Below are 21,952 nucleotides of genomic sequence, written 5' to 3'. Positions count from 1 at the left end.
TGTCTCCAGGTAGCACCGCTCTCTTTCATGTACATAGCTAAATCATATATAATTCCTTCTATCTTGTCCACTGTTTAATTTGTCACACTAATAGAACTGATTCTCTGTTATATACATGCATTTTGGTGGCCTGTGGGTCAGTCAGGAAAGTTTTATGAAACCAATTATTATTGCCATGCACACATTCTTCCTTAAGTATCTCTTTGTTCAATGTCAATGAATTTAATCTTTCCGACTGACTCATGCTTATCAAGTGGCTTAATGACCTTCAGTGATCTTTGCAGGTTCTGTCCTCCTGGACTGCTTATTAGAAATGGTGGTGCTGTTTCTGGTTCACTGATGTCACCTGCCACTGTTGATTAAATGGTCACTATTTATGGCCTGTTCCAATATGCTAACTGCAATTTCTTTCTTTAGTATACCAAACCAACTCTATATGTGGACACAACTACTATAGTTGTATCATTATTTAATTGAAAGTTGGTATTCGCAAATTGAGACTCACGAATGTCTCAGTAACCCCTTGCGTGCTAAGGACAGAACAATTCCGTCCTTTGCCGCGATGGGCATGTGCTGAGGACCAAACTGTTAAGTCCTCACACCCGCCTACGGGGGAAGCGCTGGCCCTCCCCCCTGGGCCGCCCATTACAACCCCTCCACAGGGGATGGAAGAGGAAGCACTTCTGCAGTCACTCCCAACCCCCTGTATGCGATCTGGTGACACTGGCAAGTGCACGGTGCGCCAACATCATCAAATGCAGCCAGGATGAGTTTGAAGCTGTCTTCAAGAGAGGACATACTTGTGGTAAGCCCTTCCCTGGAGGGAGGTTTTCGTGGGGAGGGAGAAATGGACACAGGCGGAAAGAGTTTTTTCTTACCCCCCGGTGCCTGTTTGGAGCGGATTCCTGATCCACGATCGTGGTGCGGGCCGAAGAGCAAGATAACGATGATGATGATGAAGCCAGTCTTAGTGCGGAGGAAGTGCATGTTTTAGGGGAGGACAATCCTGTGCCGGTAGTGCAGCAAGAGGCATCTGGATTGCAGCCTGAGGCTCTACCCCCTCCCATCTACCCCCCCACCCATGGTTGTCCGTCCACTTTCAGAGTTAGCGAGAAAATTGTGTGAGAACTTGGTAGAGGACTTTTTAACAAAGGTCACCATTTATGCGTAGATAACTTCTACAATGGTGTGCAATTGTTCAGGGAATTGTTCAAAGTGGCTGGCAGTGTGAATGGCCTTGTGTGTGTCACGTATGAAAGGTGTGTGAATTGCCTATAAAGGGGTTGGTGCCTTGTCATGGCTTTACAGCTCACGAGCTCTGAGTCACTGGTTCCGTTTTTTGACCTTTCAATTATTAACAGCGCATTTCATTTTTGTGAAATCTTTGGTTTTACGTTTTGAACCTTCACTCACCCTTGTGCCAACTCAAAACAGTATGTGTGTGTACTTGAGGAATATATAGTTGTGAAGTAATATTGGTCTTTTCTGTCTTTCTCTGTCAGGGTGTACATTGTCTCTAAGCAATATCTACCAACTTGAGATATTTTCGCAAACTAGACACCCAGGGGAGTACAAGGTGGTGTGCTTCTTGTGGATCACAACACGTTTTCTTACCCACAATGCCCTACATTGTGATTAAAATCACACATTTCCTTGCATTTCTGTGCCAGAACTTTCCAGAATCAGTGGGAAACCACAATAATCTTGCTATCCAGTGTTTACCTACTTGTCCCAATAAAAATTCTGCCCCACTTGTGGCTGGGTCTAGTGCCCGAGATAGCAACTGATGAAACTAACATTAATAGGAGTCATCGCAAAGAGACCCTCCTTGACCTTGGTTTGATTTTTTCTTGTGAAGGCACTAGGCACACTTGGATGGAAGTTTGTGGCTCCCCACGGATTCTCCAACTTTCCATCACAGAAATGTGAGGAAAATGTGTTTTTTTAGTCAAAATTTGAGGTTTGCAAGGGATTTCGGGATAACTTAACCTGGTGAGTGCCACGCAAGTGAGCCCACCGTGGACACACCTAGGTGTCTAGTTTTCCAAAATGTAACCCAAGCCAGCTGAGCTAGGATCCAAAATCTAGAGCTACCCACTTTAGCAGTGAAGGGGTAAAATACTGTTCAATTAAAAAAAAAATTTCATAGTCCAAGTTGGGATGTGCTTGTTAGATGTGAAAAGCAACCACGTGGAGAAGTGTGGCTCAATGGTTAGAGCGGCAGACCCTGAAGCAGAGATCTGGCTCAAGACCAGGGTTCAAGTCCTGCTTCGGCAGGTCTTGGGCTCAATTCCCCTTGACCAGATAATTCTCGCCTCGGTGCCTAATCTAACTCATGGGTCCCACTCTGCAACTCTGGGCAATAGCTTGCTTAATCTCCACAACGGCCCCAACAGCGCTTGGATGCCTGGCTTCACCCTGGGGGTGCTCAGGAGTGGGCGCCTCACAGGGAAAAGCCAGGAGGGGTTCCATAGCGGTATGAGTACAGCGCCTTGAGACCCTAACGGGTGAGTAGTGCGCTATACAAGTGCTAATTTACATTTTTACCATGTTGGTAGGCTTCCTGTTGACATGAAAATCCATATCTTCGTTGCCTAGTGTAACAGTTTAGAATGTCCGTAGCAGTAATTCATTTGATGAACATGCAGTGAAACAGTTTGTGGCCTCTGTGGGATCAATACCTTTTCAATAGTAAATAGATAAGCATATATTTTCACATCTCAAAATAGCTATATTAGAAATATTTCCTAACCTAAAACATTGCCTAGTGAATTAACTGTTTGCATTACGCCACCCTAGTCTGTTTCTTTGGTGAACTAATTTCTACTGATTCCATTTTGCACTGGTACATCTTTCCTTATTGTCAATCTGTTTCTTTACATAAAGAGATCCTTATAGGAAAACGACTCAAATGCCACAATTTATTAAGCTACTGTGAGAAAAACTTTAATTTGATTTTGATAAAGTCCAAATGAAGAATGAGTTGAATGAACAAGACCTTTCTGGACTGTCCTCTTGTGTTTCCTAAAGAATCAAAATTATTTATTTCTGCTTTGTAAGGAAACATAACCCCGTACATAATCACCAATCTAGCCACAAACCATAGACATCAAATGTTCTATTGTAAATGTGCTCATAATTCTTCATTTAAATGTCCCAAGGAAGAGAACAGTCTTTAAATATGGAGTCCTGCACGCCCATATACTGCAACCAAAATCATAACGGAGCATGAGAGTGTCACAAGGAGAGTCAATGCACAAATCACTGAGCTATGCTGGTGGAGGCCAACTGGAACATGTAGGGTCAGCTCTTCTGGCACCTGGAGGGGAAGAGAACAAGCTGTTATGTCTGGTGTTGCCCTTCCTCAAGCACGTGGAATGTAAAATTATGTTCCAAGCTTGATTTACTAACAGAGGCAGACAACCAAATGCCCTTTCTAAATGAACCTCATATATTCCAAATACCAACTATACATTCCATATGACATCAGCGATTTCCATGCCCACCCATCTAGAATGAAGATACCCACAATACAGCTTTCTTCCTTTTGAAAACTAAGCTATAACTACGATAAAATATCAACAGTAATATTTATACCCCACAAAAAACACATTAGGAAGAAAATCTGGAAATCGTCATGGGGTTTTCGAGGGAGAAGAATAACACTGCATAACTATATATATATATATATATATATATATATATATATATATATGATTTTTTATTTTTACTTTAAAAACGCAAGGTTCCAGGGACGTTATAGTTAGTTATTTCAAATAATTATAACTCGCGGCCTAAGGAAACTATAACTCGCGCCCTGCCATAAACAGTTTTTTTCTCTGATAATTTAACTTCTAATCTTTCATTGATATTTTTTTGATGTTTTAAAAGTTGCCATGAGTGTTGTAATATATGGGGTATAATTTGCACTCCTGCCATGCACTGCTAATTACCCCAGATATTACAGCACTCATGACAACTTTTATAACATCAGTAAAGATATCAAGGAAACATTAGAATTCAAATTAATGAAGAAAAACTGTGCAAGCTACTCAAATAATTTAAAAAAAGAAAAGTGTGGTTTTCCCTAAACTGCTGTAAAAATATATAGAAAAATATAAATTTATTTCTCTAGCTAATACCACTTTAATAAAGTGGTAATAGGTAGGAAACAACCTAATACCTATAAATAAGGCCCTAATCCAGAACACTGCTAAAGTGTGCTGAAAACTACATAGATGCTTTTTATGTTTTGTAAAGATAGCCATTACCCAATCAGATACCATCTTGTCATTGGAATGTTCTGTGATGTATCGCTAAGTTACCACGATATATCACAGCACAATAAGTAAGTATTTTAACACTTCTAACTTTAACACTTCTTACACCTGGTACCAAAAATGTGCATTTACATCTCAAAACCTAAATTCCTTCCACATCACATTTACATCCATTCACCCACTTTCACGCTACATCTGTTTTAAGTACCACACTCCACTATATGCCACTCCACTCTACGTTAATTCACTCTACTATACTGTATACCATTACAATCTAAGCGCTCCACTTTATTCTATTCCGCTGCATGCAACTCCTCTCTACACTATTCTACTCTACACCACCCAACTCTACTCCATTCCAGTGTACACCACTGTGCGCTATTCCTCTGTATGCCATTCCATTATAGGCCACTTCACTGTATACTTTTACACTGCACACCACTCCAATATAAGCTACTTTAAGATTCACCACTCCACTCTATGCTACTATATGCTACACTATTCCATTGAACGACACTCCACTGTATGCTATTCAATATATAGCATTCCGCCCTATGTTACTCCACTGTACGCCACTACAGTGAACATTATTCCATTCTACACAACTCCACAGTACATCCCTCCATTGTATGCCACTCCACTCTGCGCTTTTCTGCTCTACGCCACTCCACTCAATGCCACTCCATTCTACGACACTCCACTGTACGCTACGCCACTCTATGCTGTTCCACTCTACGTTATTACACTGTACAGCACTACACTGTACCTCACTCCACTACATGCCACTCGACCCCACTCCAGTGTATACTCTTCCACTGTACCCCACTGCACTCAACTCCACTCTACGCTATTCCACTCTATGCCACTCCACTGTACCTCGCTCCACTCTATTTGTTTCCATGCCACTCTACTGCACACTATTCCACACTATACCACTTCATTCTATGCTACTACACTGTATGCCACTACATGTTACAACACTCCACTGTATGCCACTCTACACTACTCCACTGTACACTATTACACCATACGCCACTCCAGTCTACAGCGCTCCACTCTGCGCTACTCCACGCTACTCCACTATACGCCAATCCAGTATATGCTATTCCACTGTACACAGCTACACTCGGCGCTACTCCACTTTATTCCACTCTACGCTACTTTAATATATGGCACTCCACTCCATGCTATCCCATTCAACTCCACTCCACTGAACCTCAATCCAGTATATGCTATTCCACTGTATTCAAGTACACTCTATGCCAATCCAATGTATGCTATTTTACTGTATCGCACTGTATTGTATGCTACTATGCTCTGAGTTCACTCCAAGCTATTCCACTCTACTACACTTCACTCTATGCCTCTCCACTCTACATTATTCCACTGTGTGCTACTCCACTCTATGCCAATCCATTGTATGCTATTTCACTACATGGCACTCCAATGTACACTACTACACTCTATGCCACTCCACTGTACGCTACTGTATTGTAAGCCACTTTCCTCTTTATCACTACACTCTACGCCAGTGGTCTCCAAACTTTTTAATGCTGCGCCCCCCCATTTGGAAAATAAAAATTCTTAGGCCCCCCCCTCAGAATTATTTTACAATTATTTTATAAGAATGGCAATGTTTAAATATGTCCAGGTCTATTTAAACATTTCAGTTAAGTACTGTTACCTTTTTTTTAATGCAAAAACATGCTTGTGCTTAAAACAAAGGCCTGTTATCTATATAATGCTTGTTTTGGCCAGAGTCTAGCACCCCCCCCTAGGGGGGCCCACCCCCCAGTTTGAAGACCTCTGCTCTACGCTATTCCACTGTATGCCACTCCACTTTACACCAGTCCACTGTACGTTATTCCACTGTATGCCTTTTCACTCTACAGCACTGCACTATAAGTCATTCCAATCTATGCCTCTTCACTACATGCTATCCCACTGTACACCACTCCACTGTACCATACTCCACTTTATGGCACTCCACTCTACACCACTCCACTCTACGTTATTCCAATGTACGTTAGCCCATTTTACAGCACCCCAGTCTACTTCACTCTATGCCATGCCACTTTACGCTGTTTACCTCTATGCCACTCCACTGTATGCCACTCCAATATATGCTGTTACACTGTTCACCACTCCACTCTACACTACTCCAGTTTACGCCAGTCCAGTATATGCTATTCCACTGCATGCCACTACACTCAATGCTTTTTCAGTCTATACCACTTCACTGTATGCAACTTGACTCTATGGCACTCCACTCTATGGCACTAAACTCCACACTATTTCACTGTATGCCACTCCACTCTACACTATTACACTGTAAGCAAGGGCACTCTACCCAGCTCCACTCTATGATACTGCACTCAAAGCCACTCCACTCCTTGCCACACCAGTCTACACCACTTAACTGTGCACCACTCCACGCTATTCCATTTTATGCCACTCCAGTCCACTCAATACTATTCCACTGTATGCCACTGCGCTCTAGGCCACTCCACTCTACGTCACCAGTCTGAATGCTATTCCACTTTACAGCATTCCACTCAATGCTACTCCACTGTATGCCGCTCCACTCTATGGCATTACACTCTATGCCACTCCACTGTACACTATTATACTGTGTGCAACTACACTCTACCCCACTCTACAACATAACATTGTACGCCACTTCAGTCTTTGCCACTCCAATCTACACCACTCAACTGTGCAACGCTCTTGTCTATGCCACTCCACTCTACAATATTCCACTGTACACAACTCTGTTGTATGCCTTGCCACTCTATCCGATTCCACTCTCTCACTCCAGTCTACACCACTCTACTCTACGCTATTCCACTGACACTCCACTAAATGCCACTACACTCTATGCTATTCCGCTCTACACCACTATACTATGTGCACCCCATTCTAGGCCACTGAACTGTACACCACTACACTCTGTGCTACTCCACTGTACTCTGTTCTACTATACCTCACTTCACTCTACCCCACCCTATTCTACGATATTCCACTCTACGCCATTCCACTCTATGCCATTTCACTGTATCCTATTTGATTTGACACCACTCCACTGTATGCCACTGCACTGTATGGCACTCTATTCTATGCTATTCCATTCTACGGCACTCCACTGTACAATATTCCACGGTATGCCACTGCACTATACCATACTCCTCTCTATGCCACTCCACTCTACACTTCACTGTATGCATTTCCACTGTGTGCTACGCCCCTGTAACACACTCCCCTTAACGACACTCCACAACACAAAACTGTACATTTTGAAATACATTTTTGTTAAAATAAAACATTAAAATTTAATTTAAAAAACAAAGGTTAAACCTTTGTTGTAGTTAGGAAAAGTTTATTTAGTCTTTCTATACAACCCAAAGCTAAACTACACAAACAGTACAAATTCTAAAGTTATAGTTATATCTTTAATTTATAATTTTATTCTTTAGACGCAAACCAAACTACCCAAAAATTTGAACTTCTAAATGCATACTAATACTGTTAAGTTATAATTTACACAACACATTCAAATTATTAGAACTTGTGTACCTCCATACAATAATCCTTAACTATAACTTTAGAATTTGTAATGTTTGCCTCAGCGACACACAAGGAGCGGGCCATGCCCCTCCTCCCCAAAAAACACTTTGGGCCTCCCCCCCAGATTTTGGCCCACTTATGTGTGTGTGTGTGTGTGTGTGGGGGGGGGTCAAAATAAGTGCTGAAACCCACACTTTTGTTTTTCCTCTGTGAATTTGCAGAAAAATTTAAAATAATGTTTTGGCCCCAATAGCAGCCCTAAAATGGGCTGCTGCCACAATGTTGTTGATCTGGTGGCCGCTAATCAGATCTGTCGGGTCTGCAGATCCTCCGAGGTGTGAAATATATAATGTTTTTGAGCAACAAAATGCTCCAAAACTACTCAACGGATTAACACCAAATAAGAAAAAGTACTATTTCTGGACCAAGATCTAGCTTTTTGCCACATGTGGAGTAAATTCTTTCAGAGGTTTGGGCTGTAGTTGTGTCTAAAGTTCTTATTAAAAAAATGAATGGGAAAAATGTGTTTTATGACCCCCTTCCTTTTTTGCAGCCCACCTTTGATAGATTTCTCCTAAACCTTTCCAGAAAACAGCTGCAGTGGAAGCACTTTGTTGGGGAAAGTTCTGTTTAGATTCATTAGAAGGTGCCAAAGTTATTAGGAAAAGAAAAACATGTTTTCCTGTGGGACCGTGGTCCTAACTTTAACTACCCAAGGGCACCAGAGCCACACAAATATTCACTGAAAAAACACAAAAGTTAAAGTGAGGTGTGGTTTCTGTAAAGTGTTGTGCGCAGGGTGAAGGTTGATCATACTTGGGTGTCTGGCAGAAGTGTGGGCTCCACAAATAGTTGTGTACAGGGAGAAGCCTGTGTGTAGTAGAAGCTTGTTCTTATAAGGGGTCTTTGGTGTCTTGAAAGAGTGGGCTTCCCTTAATCTTATTTATGCACATATGTCAAAAATAATTTATACTTTACATCTTTCTGCACCATTTACTACTTATGTATATATTTGTAATGCTTTACTGGTTTATGATGTAATTTTAGAGCAGTAGTTTGCCACTAATAATCTCAATGAACATCATGAGTCTTCATTATGTGAGGGAGTAAGTAGCGCATGGTGGGAGCACAGCGCTGGAAGCTAAAGTTAGCTGAACTGTAACTTTGTGTGTTATTCTATCATTTAACTATAATATTAATTTAACATTTGGTTATAATAATAGTATTTATATATATACTTTTCACTTAAAAAAACAAAGTTACAAGGACATTATAGTTAGGCTCACATTTTCAACGTATTAAACCATAGAAATTCACCAGTTATAGTTAGAGTTAGCTCAAGTAACTATAACTAGTGCCCTAAAGTAACTATAACTCGCACCCCCGCCATGCACAGTTATCTGATCAATAATTTTACTGCTGATGTTACATTGACATTATCAAAGAGTGTTGTAATTTGTGGAGTAATTAGCAGTGCATGGCGAAGGTGTGAGTTATAAATACCTTAGCACACAAGTTATAGTTACTTGAAAAAACTATAACTAGTGAATTTCTATAGTTTGATACGTTTAAAATGTGAACGTCCCTGTAACCTTTGTTTTTTTAGTGTTTTTTTTTTTTTTTTTTTTTTAATGTATAGTAATTTCCATTACTATTCTTTAAACCAACCACCAATGCGTACGGCCTTTTGCCATGCGCCTATGCGCTGCTGCGGTTGGCTGCAGGGCCTGGCATGTGGTCAGTCCCCTGCGGCCTTTACCTATAACCACCCAATCCCACGCTTTCCGCAGGGCCAGGCCTGCGGACAGTCCCTGCGGCCAACCTCTATATCCACCCAACCCTGCGCTGCGCACGGCCTGTGGCTGTGCTCAGCAGGGGTTGGCCAGTACAAACCCTGTAACAGCTCAACCCGGCATTGCCCCCCCTCCTCAGGCTGATATCAACGCTGGGGACCCATGCCCTAGGGCTGAGCATACATTTTTTTTTTTTTGCGTGCCCACCCATGGTGATCCATCCTCCAGGGCCTGGTCTAAACATTAAATTGTTTTGGGGGGTCCGAGTTGCCCGCTTCACTAGGGCTATCTTTGCCTTGAGGACCCCAGGGCCCGGCCTAATTATTATGATTTATTTAGGGAGGGGGACTGCGCGACCCCCCCTCCCTATGCCGATCACAGCCCGGGGGCCTCGCCATGTGACCTGCAACTGTGCTCAGCAGGGGTTGGCCGCAGGGCCTGCCCCTATAACAGCTCAACCCTGCATGCCCCCCCCCCCCCCCCCCCAGGCCGATATCGAACCTGGGGACCCCATCCCTAGGGGCCCAGTGTAAATATAACATTTTTTTAGGGGGGGCACGTGGCAGTTCCTAGGCTGATCTCAGCCTCAGGGATCCCTTCCCCTAGGGCCTGCCCTAAACATTAAATTTTGGAGGGGATGGTGGGGAGGGGGCGAGCAGCCCCCCTCCCTAGGGCAATTTTGGCCCTGAGGACCCCAGGGCTCAGCCTAATTATTATTTTTTTAGGGGGGGAGGGAGGCTGCACGGCCCCCCTCCCTAGGGCCGATCACAGCCCCCGGGGCCTAGCCGTGTGACTAGGGTGCCCCCAGGGCACCAAGTCTTAATGTTGTGGACCGTGGGGGAAGCCTGAAGTCCCACACGGTCCCAGCTAGCCTCCCACCTCCTGCAGGAGCCAGCACTGCTGTCACTGAAAGGGTGCTGCTAAAGCAGGTCCCTCTGTGTGAGAGCAATGTTTCCTCAGTATCTCTGCCTGCATCTCCACGGACAGGCAGACAGAGGAAACCTCTGATCCAATGAAAGGAGAGCTGAGTGTTTGGTGTGGCTTGTTCGCAGATGTCAAAGATGATATCAAGCCATAGTAAGCAGCTATGTCCCATGGGTAGGCAGGAGCAGGCACTGGGTTTGGCAGTCCCCAAGGCCATCAGTGGCACTGCTGGGGGGCCGGGCAGCCCCCTCCTACAAGAAAAGCCCCAGTGAGGTGGTGGTCTCGGGGGTCCGAAATGGACACCCTTTCTGTTTTTTTTTTACAGTTTGCCACGGGGAGATAGTGGTACCCGGGGCTGCGGGGGGGGGCATGGCCCCTTGCATAAAATTAGATTGAAGCCCTGGGGAGGTGGCAGTCTCTGGCACTGAGGGGGCCCCCCATAGATTTACATTACAGTCCCTGGGAGGTGGTGGTCCCCGAGGCTGCGGGAGGGTCCGGGCAGCCCCCACCTTAAAATTCATGAAAGCCCCAGGGAGGTGGTCTTCCCAGTGGCTGCTGAGGGGGTGGGGGAATTTGCTAAGGGGTCAGGGTATCGTACCTTGGCCCTTTTTCTTTAATTTTTATATTTTTTCTGGGACTTGGCTGAAGCAGAGTCCCAAGATGGCTACCAACACTTCCTTGTTGAAGTCGTGGCAGCCAATTAGATCTCAGTACGAGATCGGGAGGGGTCGCCAATCCTTCAGGCCTCTAAATATACAAATTTGGATTTTCTTTAATTTCTCTAAAACTACTGAACGGATTTACACCCAATAGTAATAGCAAAAAGACCGCTTTCTGGACCAAAAGCTACCTTTCTGCCAAATTTGGTGTAATTCCATCCAGTGGTTTCGGCGCTATCGCTGTTCAAAATCCCTATGAAAAAATAAATGGGGAAACACGTTTTGGGACCCCCCCTTTTTTCTCAGCCCACGCTTGACGGATCACCATGAAACGTTCCAGAAAGCAGCTGATGTGACTGGCAAATTGTTTTTGGGAACTTACGTGAAGATTCGTCGACCGGCGCCAAAGATATAGGCAAGTAAAAAAAAAAGAAAAAATATTTTTTCTATAGAAACTAGGCCCTAACTATAACCACCTAGTTGTAACCGCCACTAGGTTATATATATATATATATATATATATATAGATATATATATATAGATATATACATATAAACACATATATATGGAAAATGTCACTTACCCAGTGTACATCTGTTCGTGGCATGAGACACTGCAGATTCACATGCTGTGCACATCCCGCCATCTAGTGTTGGGCTCGGAGTGTTACAAGTTGTTTTTCTTTGAAGAAGTCTTTTCGAGTCACGAGATTGAGGGACTCCTCCCCTTTCGGCTCCATTGCGCATGGGCGTCGACTCCATCTTAGATTGTTTTCCCCGCAGAGGGTGAGGTAGGAGTTGTGTATATAGTAATAGTGCCCATGCAGTAAGTATGTATGTACATAATATAGCTAAAAGTGATATATTTAAAAATTTACAAATGTACAAGATTAATTATTTGTCAACTTAAAACAGCTACAGGCTCCCGGGGAAGTGGGAGGGCGCATGTGAATCTGCAGCGTCTCATGTCACGAACAGATGTACACTGGGTAAGTGACATTTTCCGTTTGATGGCATGTGTAGCTGCAGATACACATACTGTGCATAGACTAGTAAGCAGTTATCTCCCCAAAAAGCGGTGGTTCAGCCTGTAGGAGTTGAAGTTGTTTGAAATAATGTCCGGAAAACTGCTGGTCCTACTGTGGCTTGCTGTGTTGTTAACACATCCACGCAGTAATGCTTGGTAAATGTATGAGGCATAGACCATGTGGCTGCCTTACAGATTTCAGTCATTGGTATGTTTCCTAGAAAGGCCATAGTAGCACCTTTCTTTCTAGTGGAGTGTGCCTTTGGTGTAATAGGCAGTTCTCTTTTTGCTTTTATATAACAGGTTTGAATACATTTAACTATCCATCTGGCAATGCCTTGTTTGGATATGGAATTCCCTGTATGAGGTTTTTGGAAAGCAACAAACAATTGTTTTGTTTTGCGAATTTGTTTGGTTCTATCAATGTAGTACATTAGTGACCTTTTGATGTCTAATGTATGTAATGCTCTCTCAGCTACAGATTCTGGTTCTGGAAAGAACACTGGGAGTTCCACAGTTTGATTTAAGTGGAACGGTGATATGACTTTAGGTAAGAATTTAGGATTTGTGCGTAGAACTACTTTATGTTTGTGTATTTGTATAAAGGGTTCTTGTATGGTAAAGGCTTGTATTTCACTTACTCTTCTGAGAGATGTGATAGCTATTAGAAAGGCTACTTTCCATGTTAAGTGCTGTATCTCACATGAGTGCATGGGTTCAAATGGTGGACCCATGAGTCGTGTTAATACGATGTTGAGGTTCCAAGAAGGAACTGGTGGTGTTCTTGGTGGGATAATCCTTTTCAGACCCTCCGTAAATGCTTTCATGACTTGGATTCTGAATAATGACGTTGAGTGCGTAATTTGCAGATAAGCCGAAATTGCAGTCAGATGTATTTTAATGGATGAAAAAGCTAACTTTGACTTTTGTAAGTGTAGTAGGTAGCGTACAATGTTTTTAGCAGATGCGTGTAATGGTTGAATTTGATTATTATGGCAGTAATAAACAAATCTTCTGCACTTATTTGCGTAGCAATGTCTTGTGGTTAGTTTCCTAGCCTGCTTTATGACCTCCATGCAGTCTTGTGTAAGGTCTAGGTGTCCGAATTCTAAGATTTCAGGAGCCAAATTGCTAGATTGAGCGATGCTGGATTCGGGTGTCTGATCTGTTGTTTGTGTTGAGTTAACAGATCTGGTCTGTTTGGCAGTTTGATATGAGGCACTACTGAGAGGTCTAGTAGTGTTGTGTACCAAGGTTGTTGTGCCCAAGTTGGTGCTATCAGTACGAGTTTGAGTTTGTTTTGACTCAATTTGTTTACTAGATACGGAAGGAGTGGGAGAGGGGGAAAAGCGTATGCAAATATCCCTGACCAACTCATCCATAACGCATTGCCTTGAGAGTGAGCCTGTGGGTACCTGGATGCGAAGTTTTGGCATTTTGCGTTTTCTTTTGTTGCAAATAGGTCTATTTGCGGTGTTCCCCATTTTTGGAAGTAAGTTTCTAGTATTTGGGGATGAATTTCCCATTCGTGGATCTGTTGGTGATCCCGAGAAAGATTGTCAGCTAACTGATTTTGAATTCCTGGTATGAACTGCGCTATTAGGCAAATGTGGTTGTGAATCGCCCAATGCCATATCTTTTGAGCTAAGAGACACAATTGTGTCGAGTGTGTCCCTCCGTTTGTTCAGATAATACATTGTTGTCATGTTGTCTGTTTTGACAAGAATGTGTTTGTGGGTTATTATAGGTTGAAATGCTTTCAACGCTAGAAATACTGCTAGTAGTTCTAAGTGATTTATATGAAGCTGTCTCTGCTGAGTGTTCCATTGTCCTTGGATGCTGTGTTGGTTGAGGTGTGCTCCCCACCCTACCATGGAAGCATCCGTTGTGATTACGTATTGAGGCACTGGGTCTTGGAAAGGCTGCCCTTTGTTTAAATTTATAGTATTCCACCATTGAAGCGAGGTGTATGTTTGGCGGTCTATCAACACTAGATCTTGAAGTTGACCCTGTGCTTGTGACCATTGTGATGCTAGGCACTGTTGTAAGGGCCGCATGTGTAATCTTGCGTTTGGGACAATGGCTATGCATGAGGACATCATGCCTAGTAGTTTCATTACTAATTTTACTAGGAATCTTTGGTTTGGGTGCATGGCCTGTATTACGTTTTGGAATGCCTGTACCCTTTGTGGACTTGGAGTGGCAATCCCTTTTTTTGTGTTGATTGTTGCTCCTAAGTACTGTTGTATTTCACACGGCTGTAGGTGTGATTTGTTGTAGTTGAGTGAGAACCCTAGCTTGTGAAGGGTTTCTATTACATACTTTGTGTGTTGTGAACACCGTTCTTGCGTATTGGTTTTGATTAACCAATCGTCTAGGTACGGGAACACATGTATTTGCTGCCTTCTGATATGGGCTGCCACTACGGCAAGGCATTTTGTAAAAACTCTTGACGCTGTTGTTATTCCGAATGGCAACACTTTGAACTGGTAATGTACTCCTTGGATTACAAACCTCAAGTACTTTCTGTGGGAAGGATGTATGGGTATATGGAAATACGCATCCTTGAGGTCTAGTGTTGTCATGTAGTCTTGTTGTTTGAGCAATGGGATCACGTCTTGCAGTGTCACCATGTGAAAGTGATCTGATTTGATGTAAATGTTTAATGTTCTGAGACCTTAGATGGGTCTTAGAGTTTTGTCTTTATTGGGTATGAGAAGGTACAGGGAGTAAACACCCGTTCCTTTCTGATGAATTGGTACTAGTTCTATTGCATCTTTTTGCAACAACGCTTGGACCAGTTGTAATAGATCCATGTGTTGTTTGGACATGTTGTGTGTTTTCGGTGGGACATTTGGAGGGAATTGTAGGAATTCTATGCAATAACCATGTTGGATAATGGCTAGGACCCACGTGTCTGTTGTTATTTCCTCCCAGTGTTGGTAAAATTTTGTTAGTCTCCCCCCCACTGGTGTTATGTGTTGGGGATTTGTGACACTGAAGTCACTGTTTATTTTGCGTTGTCTTGGGACTTTGGAACTTCCCTCTAGTTTTAGGGAACTGTCCCCCTTTGTATTGTCCCCAAAAACTTCCCCTCTGATACTGGCTCTAGTACGTGGGTCTTGTTTTTGAGGTTGAGGGTTCTGTGTTTTATCCTCGAAACCCCCCTCTAAACTGTGTTTTCCGAAATGTGCCTCTGCTCTGTGGGGAGTAGAGTGCGCCCATGGCTTTGGCCGTATCCCTGTCCTTTTTAAGTTTCTCGATAGCAGTGTCCACCTCCGGCCCAAACAACTGCTGTCCGTTAAAAGGCATATTCAGCACCGCTTGTTGAATTTCCGTCTTGAATCCTGAGGTGCATAGACATGCGTGTCTCTGTATGGTGACTGCTGTATTTACAGTCCTAGCAGCTGTGTCTGCTGCATCCATTGCCGACCGTATCTGGTTGTTAGAGATACTTTGGCCTTCTTCCACCACTTGTTGTGCCCTCTTTTGGAACTCTTTGGGTAGATGTTCTATGAAATGTTGCATTTCGTCCCAATGAGCTCTATCATATCTAGCCAGCAAGGCCTGTGAATTTGCAATGCGCCACTGGTTGGCTGCTTGTGCCGCAACCCTTTTCCCCGCTGTGTCGAACTTGCGACTCTCCTTGTCGGGTGGTGGTGCATCTCCCGAGGTGTCTGAGTTCGCCCTTTTGCGAGCTGCCACTACTACCACTGAGTCCGGTGTCAATTGCTGCGTGATGTACACAGAGTCTGTTGGTGGGGGTTTGTACTTTTTCTTCACCCTTGGAGTGATGGCCCTGCCTTTCACAGGCTCTTGAAACACTTGCTTTGAGTGTTTCAGCATTCCCGGTAACTTAGGGAGACTCTGGTACTGGCTATGTGTGGACGAGAGAGTATTAAACAAAAAGTCATCTTCAATTGGTTCTGCGTGCAGGGTGACATTGTGAAATGCGGCTGCTCTTGACACCACCTGTGTATAGGCAGTACTGTCCTCAGGTGGTGATGGTCTCGCTGGATAACAGTCTGGTCTGTTATCTGATACGGGCGCATCATAAAGATCCCATGCATCAGGATCATCTTGACTCATTCCTGTATGAGTTGGAGACTGCATCATTGGTGGAGTGGCTACCGGTGATGGTTGTGGTGAGCGCTGTGGTGATGGTGGCGGAGTTATTTGTTTTGCCACCTTTGCTTGTGGTTGCTTGTCTTTCTCTTGGAAGGCAAGTTTCCTTTTAATTCGGATTGGAGGGAGAGTACTGATCTTTCCTGTGTCCTTCTGAATGTGGAGCCTTCTTTGAGTGTAATCTGGCTCCCCTGCCTCTAGCTCCTGTCCGAATCTGTGTCCTTGCATCTGTGAGGACAGGCCCTGTTCCTCGGTGTAGGAACTTGGTTTCGGCTCCGAGGCCGGATGTTTTGGTATCGAAACCTTTTCGACCATCTTTTTCGGTTCCGATGACACTTTTTTGCCTTTCGTGTTCCAATATCTCGGTGCCGACTCGTTTCGGTGCCGCTCTCTCGATGTCGAGATTGCTCTGACCCGGTGTCTCGGTGTCGAGCTTGTTCTGTGCAGGTATCTCGACCGGAGTCGGATGACTTCGACACGTGCGTGCCCTTTTTCGGTGCCGACGGCCGGTCACCTAATTTTCAGGTTAAGCCATGGCCTGCTTGCGGTGGCGTCCCCTGGGCTTTTATGTACTTTCCGTGAGTTTTGGCCAGGGGTGTTTACTCACGGTTTTCGGCGTCTGTTCGATTTCGGCCTCGTCCGAGTCCGAATCTCCGATGGAGAAGGTTTCTTCTTCCTCCAAGTGTTGTTGTCCTGCTGGCGCCGACGCCATTTGAAGTCTTCTTGCTCTCCGGTCTCTTAGCGTTTTCCTCGACCGAAACGCTCGACAGGCCTCGAAGGTATCCTCTTTGTGTTCGGGAGACAAACACAAATTACAGACCAGATGCTGATCTGTGTAAGGATACTTGTTGTGGCATTCGTGGCAGAAGCGGAATGGGGTCCGTTCCATTAGCCTTGAAGACGCACGAGGTCGGGCCGACCAAGCCCCGCCGGAGAATCAAAAACCCCGAAGGGCCACCGGAGATCTTTAAAATTCGTGTCGATCTGTTTTAACTAACCCGATACCGAACGCAAACAATACCGTAGATTTTTCCGAGCTTTAACTAACTTTCCGAACCGAAACACGGAGCGAAGAGGAACACGTCCGAACCCGATGGCGGAAAGAAAACAATCTAAGATGGAGTCGACGCCCATGCGCAATGGAGCCGAAAGGGGAGGAGTCCCTCGATCTCGTGACTCGAAAAGACTTCTTCGAAGAAAAACAACTTGTAACACTCCGAGCCCAACACTAGATGGCGGGATGTGCACAGCATGTGTATCTGCAGCTACACATGCCATCGAACATATATATATATATATATATATATATATATATATACACACACACACACACATACATATACACACATACATAGAAGATGAACAGAGGAGGCATCTTTGTCGAGGACCCTGCCTTGGTTACTGAACTGATCAACTCTAAGTCTGTCAAAATGTTGAGAAGGCTGTTTTAGGTGGAAAGATAGATGCTCACTCTCCACTGTCTTTCACTGAGCAATTCTTCGGGTTTTAGGTTTGTATGGACTAGCATAGCAAGACCGTGTTATTTTTCATTGCCTGCAAGCAGACAGCGGTTCCAAACCATTAGTTCTAGAGTTTCAGGGGTTTTTGCTTTCACCTCGGTAAGTTTCTTTAGCAAATACCATACTTTAGTTTTTGTAACTTTGATTTGATTGTTTATCTCCTTGACATCCCATGAAATATATTTGATGAACATAACTGTTTAAACACTAGATTAGTTTGACACGCATTATTTCCAAAATATAACACGCTTGAGTATGCAGATCTCTATGAGGTTGGGCTTGTTCCTAAACAGATACACTAAAGATTGAGGTTGTCTTCAAATTTTGAGATTTTATGTTTGCTGTTGTAGTTCATCATTCCTTGTTGTAGATCCTGCAGGAAGTTTCTTGAGCCTTGATAAGCCCTATTTGTGGGTAATCTGTTTTTCTTTGGTAAGAGCTGTTTTGTTATTAACAAATGGAGTAGCCAGTGGGGTTATTGATTTGGGTTTTGTTTATGGGGTGGGAAGTATCATATTGCAAGTGATGGCCTCAGAGCAAAGTTAGTGTACATCGTCTAAAGTATTTTCTTAAGGTCTTATAATATGAGATACTGCAAGGTACACCATTATGTTGAACATTATGTTGGGGTTGCAGAAAGGGGAGCTGTATGAATACTTTCTTACTATCTTCAGTTACTGTATAATTAAGTGGTTTCTCTATTTAGTCTCTATTTCTCCATTGACAAGAGCTTATGTAGGAATTTGTGTAGACCTTTTGGTTTGTCAAACATTTTGTTTCTGTCTCTGGAGGTAGATTTATATTTCTCAGGACTTATTATACCAAATCTTATATTCTGGTGCCTCAGGGTGGGGCTCAGGTGAACGATTTACCTTTCCTTTCTAGATGGTCTTGAGAGATCTAGATCTAGTGTATGCCACTAGTTATTTTCTTCTTTCCATAGAAACGTCCAGTTCCATGCTTGATTGTCTAAACTCCAGGATGTCCATTATGATATACATTTATTCAGGAATATTTATGACACATCTTTGTGGACCAAGCAGGTGGGCTCTTTGAAGGTTTAGAGGCTTGTTTTTTGGTAGTTAAGAAACTTTGGCATGAAATATGTCAAAAAAGTATGATGTAATTTGTTCATTTACTCTCTGGGAGTATATTCTGACATTGCTGATTCATTTTCTATTTCAGTCTTCCTTAGCATATCAGAATCGGCCTCTTGAAATTCAAAATTTTGTCCCCCGTCTGTAAGATGCTCAATCTATCTTTTCTAACTTCATTATTGCAGTTCATGTCCTGCAAGTTGTCTAGTTTTCCTTAGAGTATATGTAGATTAGCTAAAGTAGAGGCTGTCACAGGCTTTAATGTCATAATTCCTCCTTAATGTCTGCCGGGTGGGTTTGTTGGGTTGCTTCTTACGTGAAAAAGGTCACATTTCGGTCTCTCATTGCTCAACTTAAGTTCTCAATTGCTTTGCAGTTTTCTTGAAGCAGCATTATGTTTGCTATTAATGTTCGAAATTTTCTGCAGTTTCTGTATCTTGTTTAGCCAAATGTCCTAGATCGTGTTTGCTTGCTTTTCAACTTTTGCATGCTACTTGCTGGTCTCATGATTGCTTCCTTGCTTGTTACAACTCACTACTTGTTACTTCTTACTATTCATCACAACTTGCTTACTGGTCAATGACTATTTGGTTATGCATGTTGTCAGAACCCCTTTCAGAGGACACGCAGGGGGCTACTGTGCCCCAATGTGGTGGTTGAGGCCTTTTACTCCTAATGTCTGGGGTCTAACCTACTATGGATCCTGAGCAACTGGACGAAGTACCCTTTATGCACATGACTGTCAGTGGTAGCTGCAGATGAGCAGTCAAAGGCTCCCTGGTGGGAAGAGGGGTCATGGAGTGTAGATACAGGTAAGTGAAAACATCTCCTAACTCAAAATGCACACAGTAAAAACAATAAATCAATGTCCAGTCCAAAACTTAATTTCCTAGAGAAAAATAAGTATTTTATTTCTAACTCTAGACATTCAAATGATTAACATTTATGAGCAGAACACAATTCCCTAAAGGTAGGGGCTCTAGTAGTTGTCAGGCAAATTACAGCCCTGCCCTCTTTTTTTTTACTGTGGTCGAGGATATTCAACTCAAAATGCACACAGTAAGAACAATAAATCAATTTCCACTCCAATTCTTGCTTTCATAGCGAAAAATAAGTATTTTATTTCTAACTCTACACATTCAAAGGAATAACGACTTTTATGAGCAATAACACAATTCTCTTGAAGTAGGGTCTCTAGCAGTTGTCAGGCAAATCACTGCCCTGCCCTCTTATACTATGGCTGAGGTTATTCCTCATTCACTGGCGGTGACATCCAGGGAATGCTTACCAGTAAGCCAAACTCAAGAGTTCCCATTTTGGACTTTTAGAAATCAGTCAAAAATTGTCTGTGGTGGCAACCCCTTTAGCAGTAAATCCCCTCGGGCCATACAGGCCCAGGTCAAGTCTTACTCGCTCCTGCAGTATGGAAGCGTTCAGTGCTGCAGCAGGTGCCCTGAGCACGGGCACTTGCAAGTTCGGATCCTGCTCAGAGAAGTAGGACTGCTCCCTGTACACGTGCCAGCATCTGGCAGGTGCAAGCTCACAATCTTGACCACTCTCCCCAGCGATCGGAGCAGCTTCCAGCACATGAATATGCATTAACTCACTTTCTCCCTAGCAGGGAGGAATTGGATTATTCAGCTTCCAACTGGAGCTCTGAGAGGGTGCGACATCATCCTTGGCATCTCCCTGGTCCTCAGGGATCACTCAGGGCAAATCTTGAGATGCGGCTAGACCCGCTGATCACTGCCTCACTCCAGTATTGTGCGATGAGCCAAAGTCTTCGGTGTTTTGGTCCCAGCAGGCCCTCCTGGCACTTCCTCTGGATGCAACAAAAACTCCTCTAGTGCAATCGCCCACAGAACGGCGGCCCCTCCTGGCATACAGGGTCACTGTTAAGACATTCACAAGTCCTGGCAGAATGGTAACACAATTACTTTTACAGTGTCCCCTTCTGGCATATGGGGTCACTGCAACAAGGTAGTGTAAGCTTGGTGCCCTACTCACATCACTTGAACCTTGGCTCAGTCTACTGTGGCATTCTTCGGGCATACAGGGGTCACCAAAAACAATCCTGCATATGGGCTATGCCTCAATCGGTGCACAAGCAAATCCTCACACCTTGCACAAGGAGTCCTCGCGGTAGGGCTCACCATGAACTGTTAAGAAACATAGTGCCACTCTAATTCTGTTACTATGAAGTTTCCTAATAGTAAATGCAGTGCCTGACCCTAGGATGCCACCTTGCTTGAGTCCAACATACTGCCTGAGGGCTAGGCATGGATTAATTTACTATAGTATCTGAGCACTATGGCAGTTTTCTGCTACTAAAATGTCTCTTACTTACCTTTTGCCTCTTGATATCCTGCATCAGCCAAGAAAAGTCCCCTCTACATCATCTGGAATGTTGTTGATGCTTAGACCTGGCTCCGTCCAACACCCTTCTTTTCTTCACTGAGCACACTGTTCTTCAAAAGAAGGCTCTAAGGCAGGTGGCCTTGGTTTCCCTGAGTGATGTCCCCTCACTCAGCAAGGATACTAGCAGACCTTGTCCCCAGTCTTGTTTACAGGCAGAATCCTTGCAGTGCTTCCACTCCTAACTCAGCCTGTCTGGCTGCTTGGCAGATGGCAATATTGAGGGGCTCAACATCCCCTTCTTATAGTCATTTTCCAGACACCAAATGTGATTTAGTGTCTAAGTCTTTGAAGTTTTAATTTGGGGTTCTGCTTCTTCTGAAGTGTACATTTCTCCTTTTATTTTTTCATCTACAAAGGCTGTGCATCACAGAAGGCAGGACTACCACAACACAGATCATGCGAGTGACCAGAGTTTACTCACACCTGGGTGTTAGCCACAGTTATATGTGCATCAAAAGGTTAATCCAGGGCTCCCAGCCCTATTCTTTATCAGTCCTTTATCAGCCCCATCACCTTTCCTGAGATGTGTCCACATCCCCTCAATGT

General features: G+C 43.7%; 1 protein-coding gene across 4 annotated transcripts in view; it reads right to left on the bottom strand.

Annotated features, from left to right (window-relative positions):
- Window positions 1-2,907: 2,907 nt before the first annotated feature.
- The window catches only part of PIGX (phosphatidylinositol glycan anchor biosynthesis class X), a 223,039-nt gene continuing 203,994 nt past the window's right edge, over window positions 2,908-21,952 (bottom strand). For all 4 annotated transcript variants that reach the window (XM_069213605.1, XM_069213603.1, XM_069213601.1 and 1 more), the window contains one exon: window positions 2,908-3,319. In XM_069213605.1, coding sequence (XP_069069706.1) covers window positions 3,176-3,319 — 144 coding nt within the window. In that variant the 3' untranslated portion in view covers window positions 2,908-3,175. The remainder of the gene's footprint in view (window positions 3,320-21,952) is intronic.

The sequence above is a fragment of the Pleurodeles waltl genome, chromosome 11, assembly GCF_031143425.1.
Source record: "Pleurodeles waltl isolate 20211129_DDA chromosome 11, aPleWal1.hap1.20221129, whole genome shotgun sequence".
NCBI lineage: Eukaryota > Metazoa > Chordata > Amphibia > Caudata > Salamandridae > Pleurodeles > Pleurodeles waltl.
The sequence above is the reverse complement of the archived record's forward strand: the minus strand, read 5'-3'. Positions and strand labels throughout refer to the sequence as shown.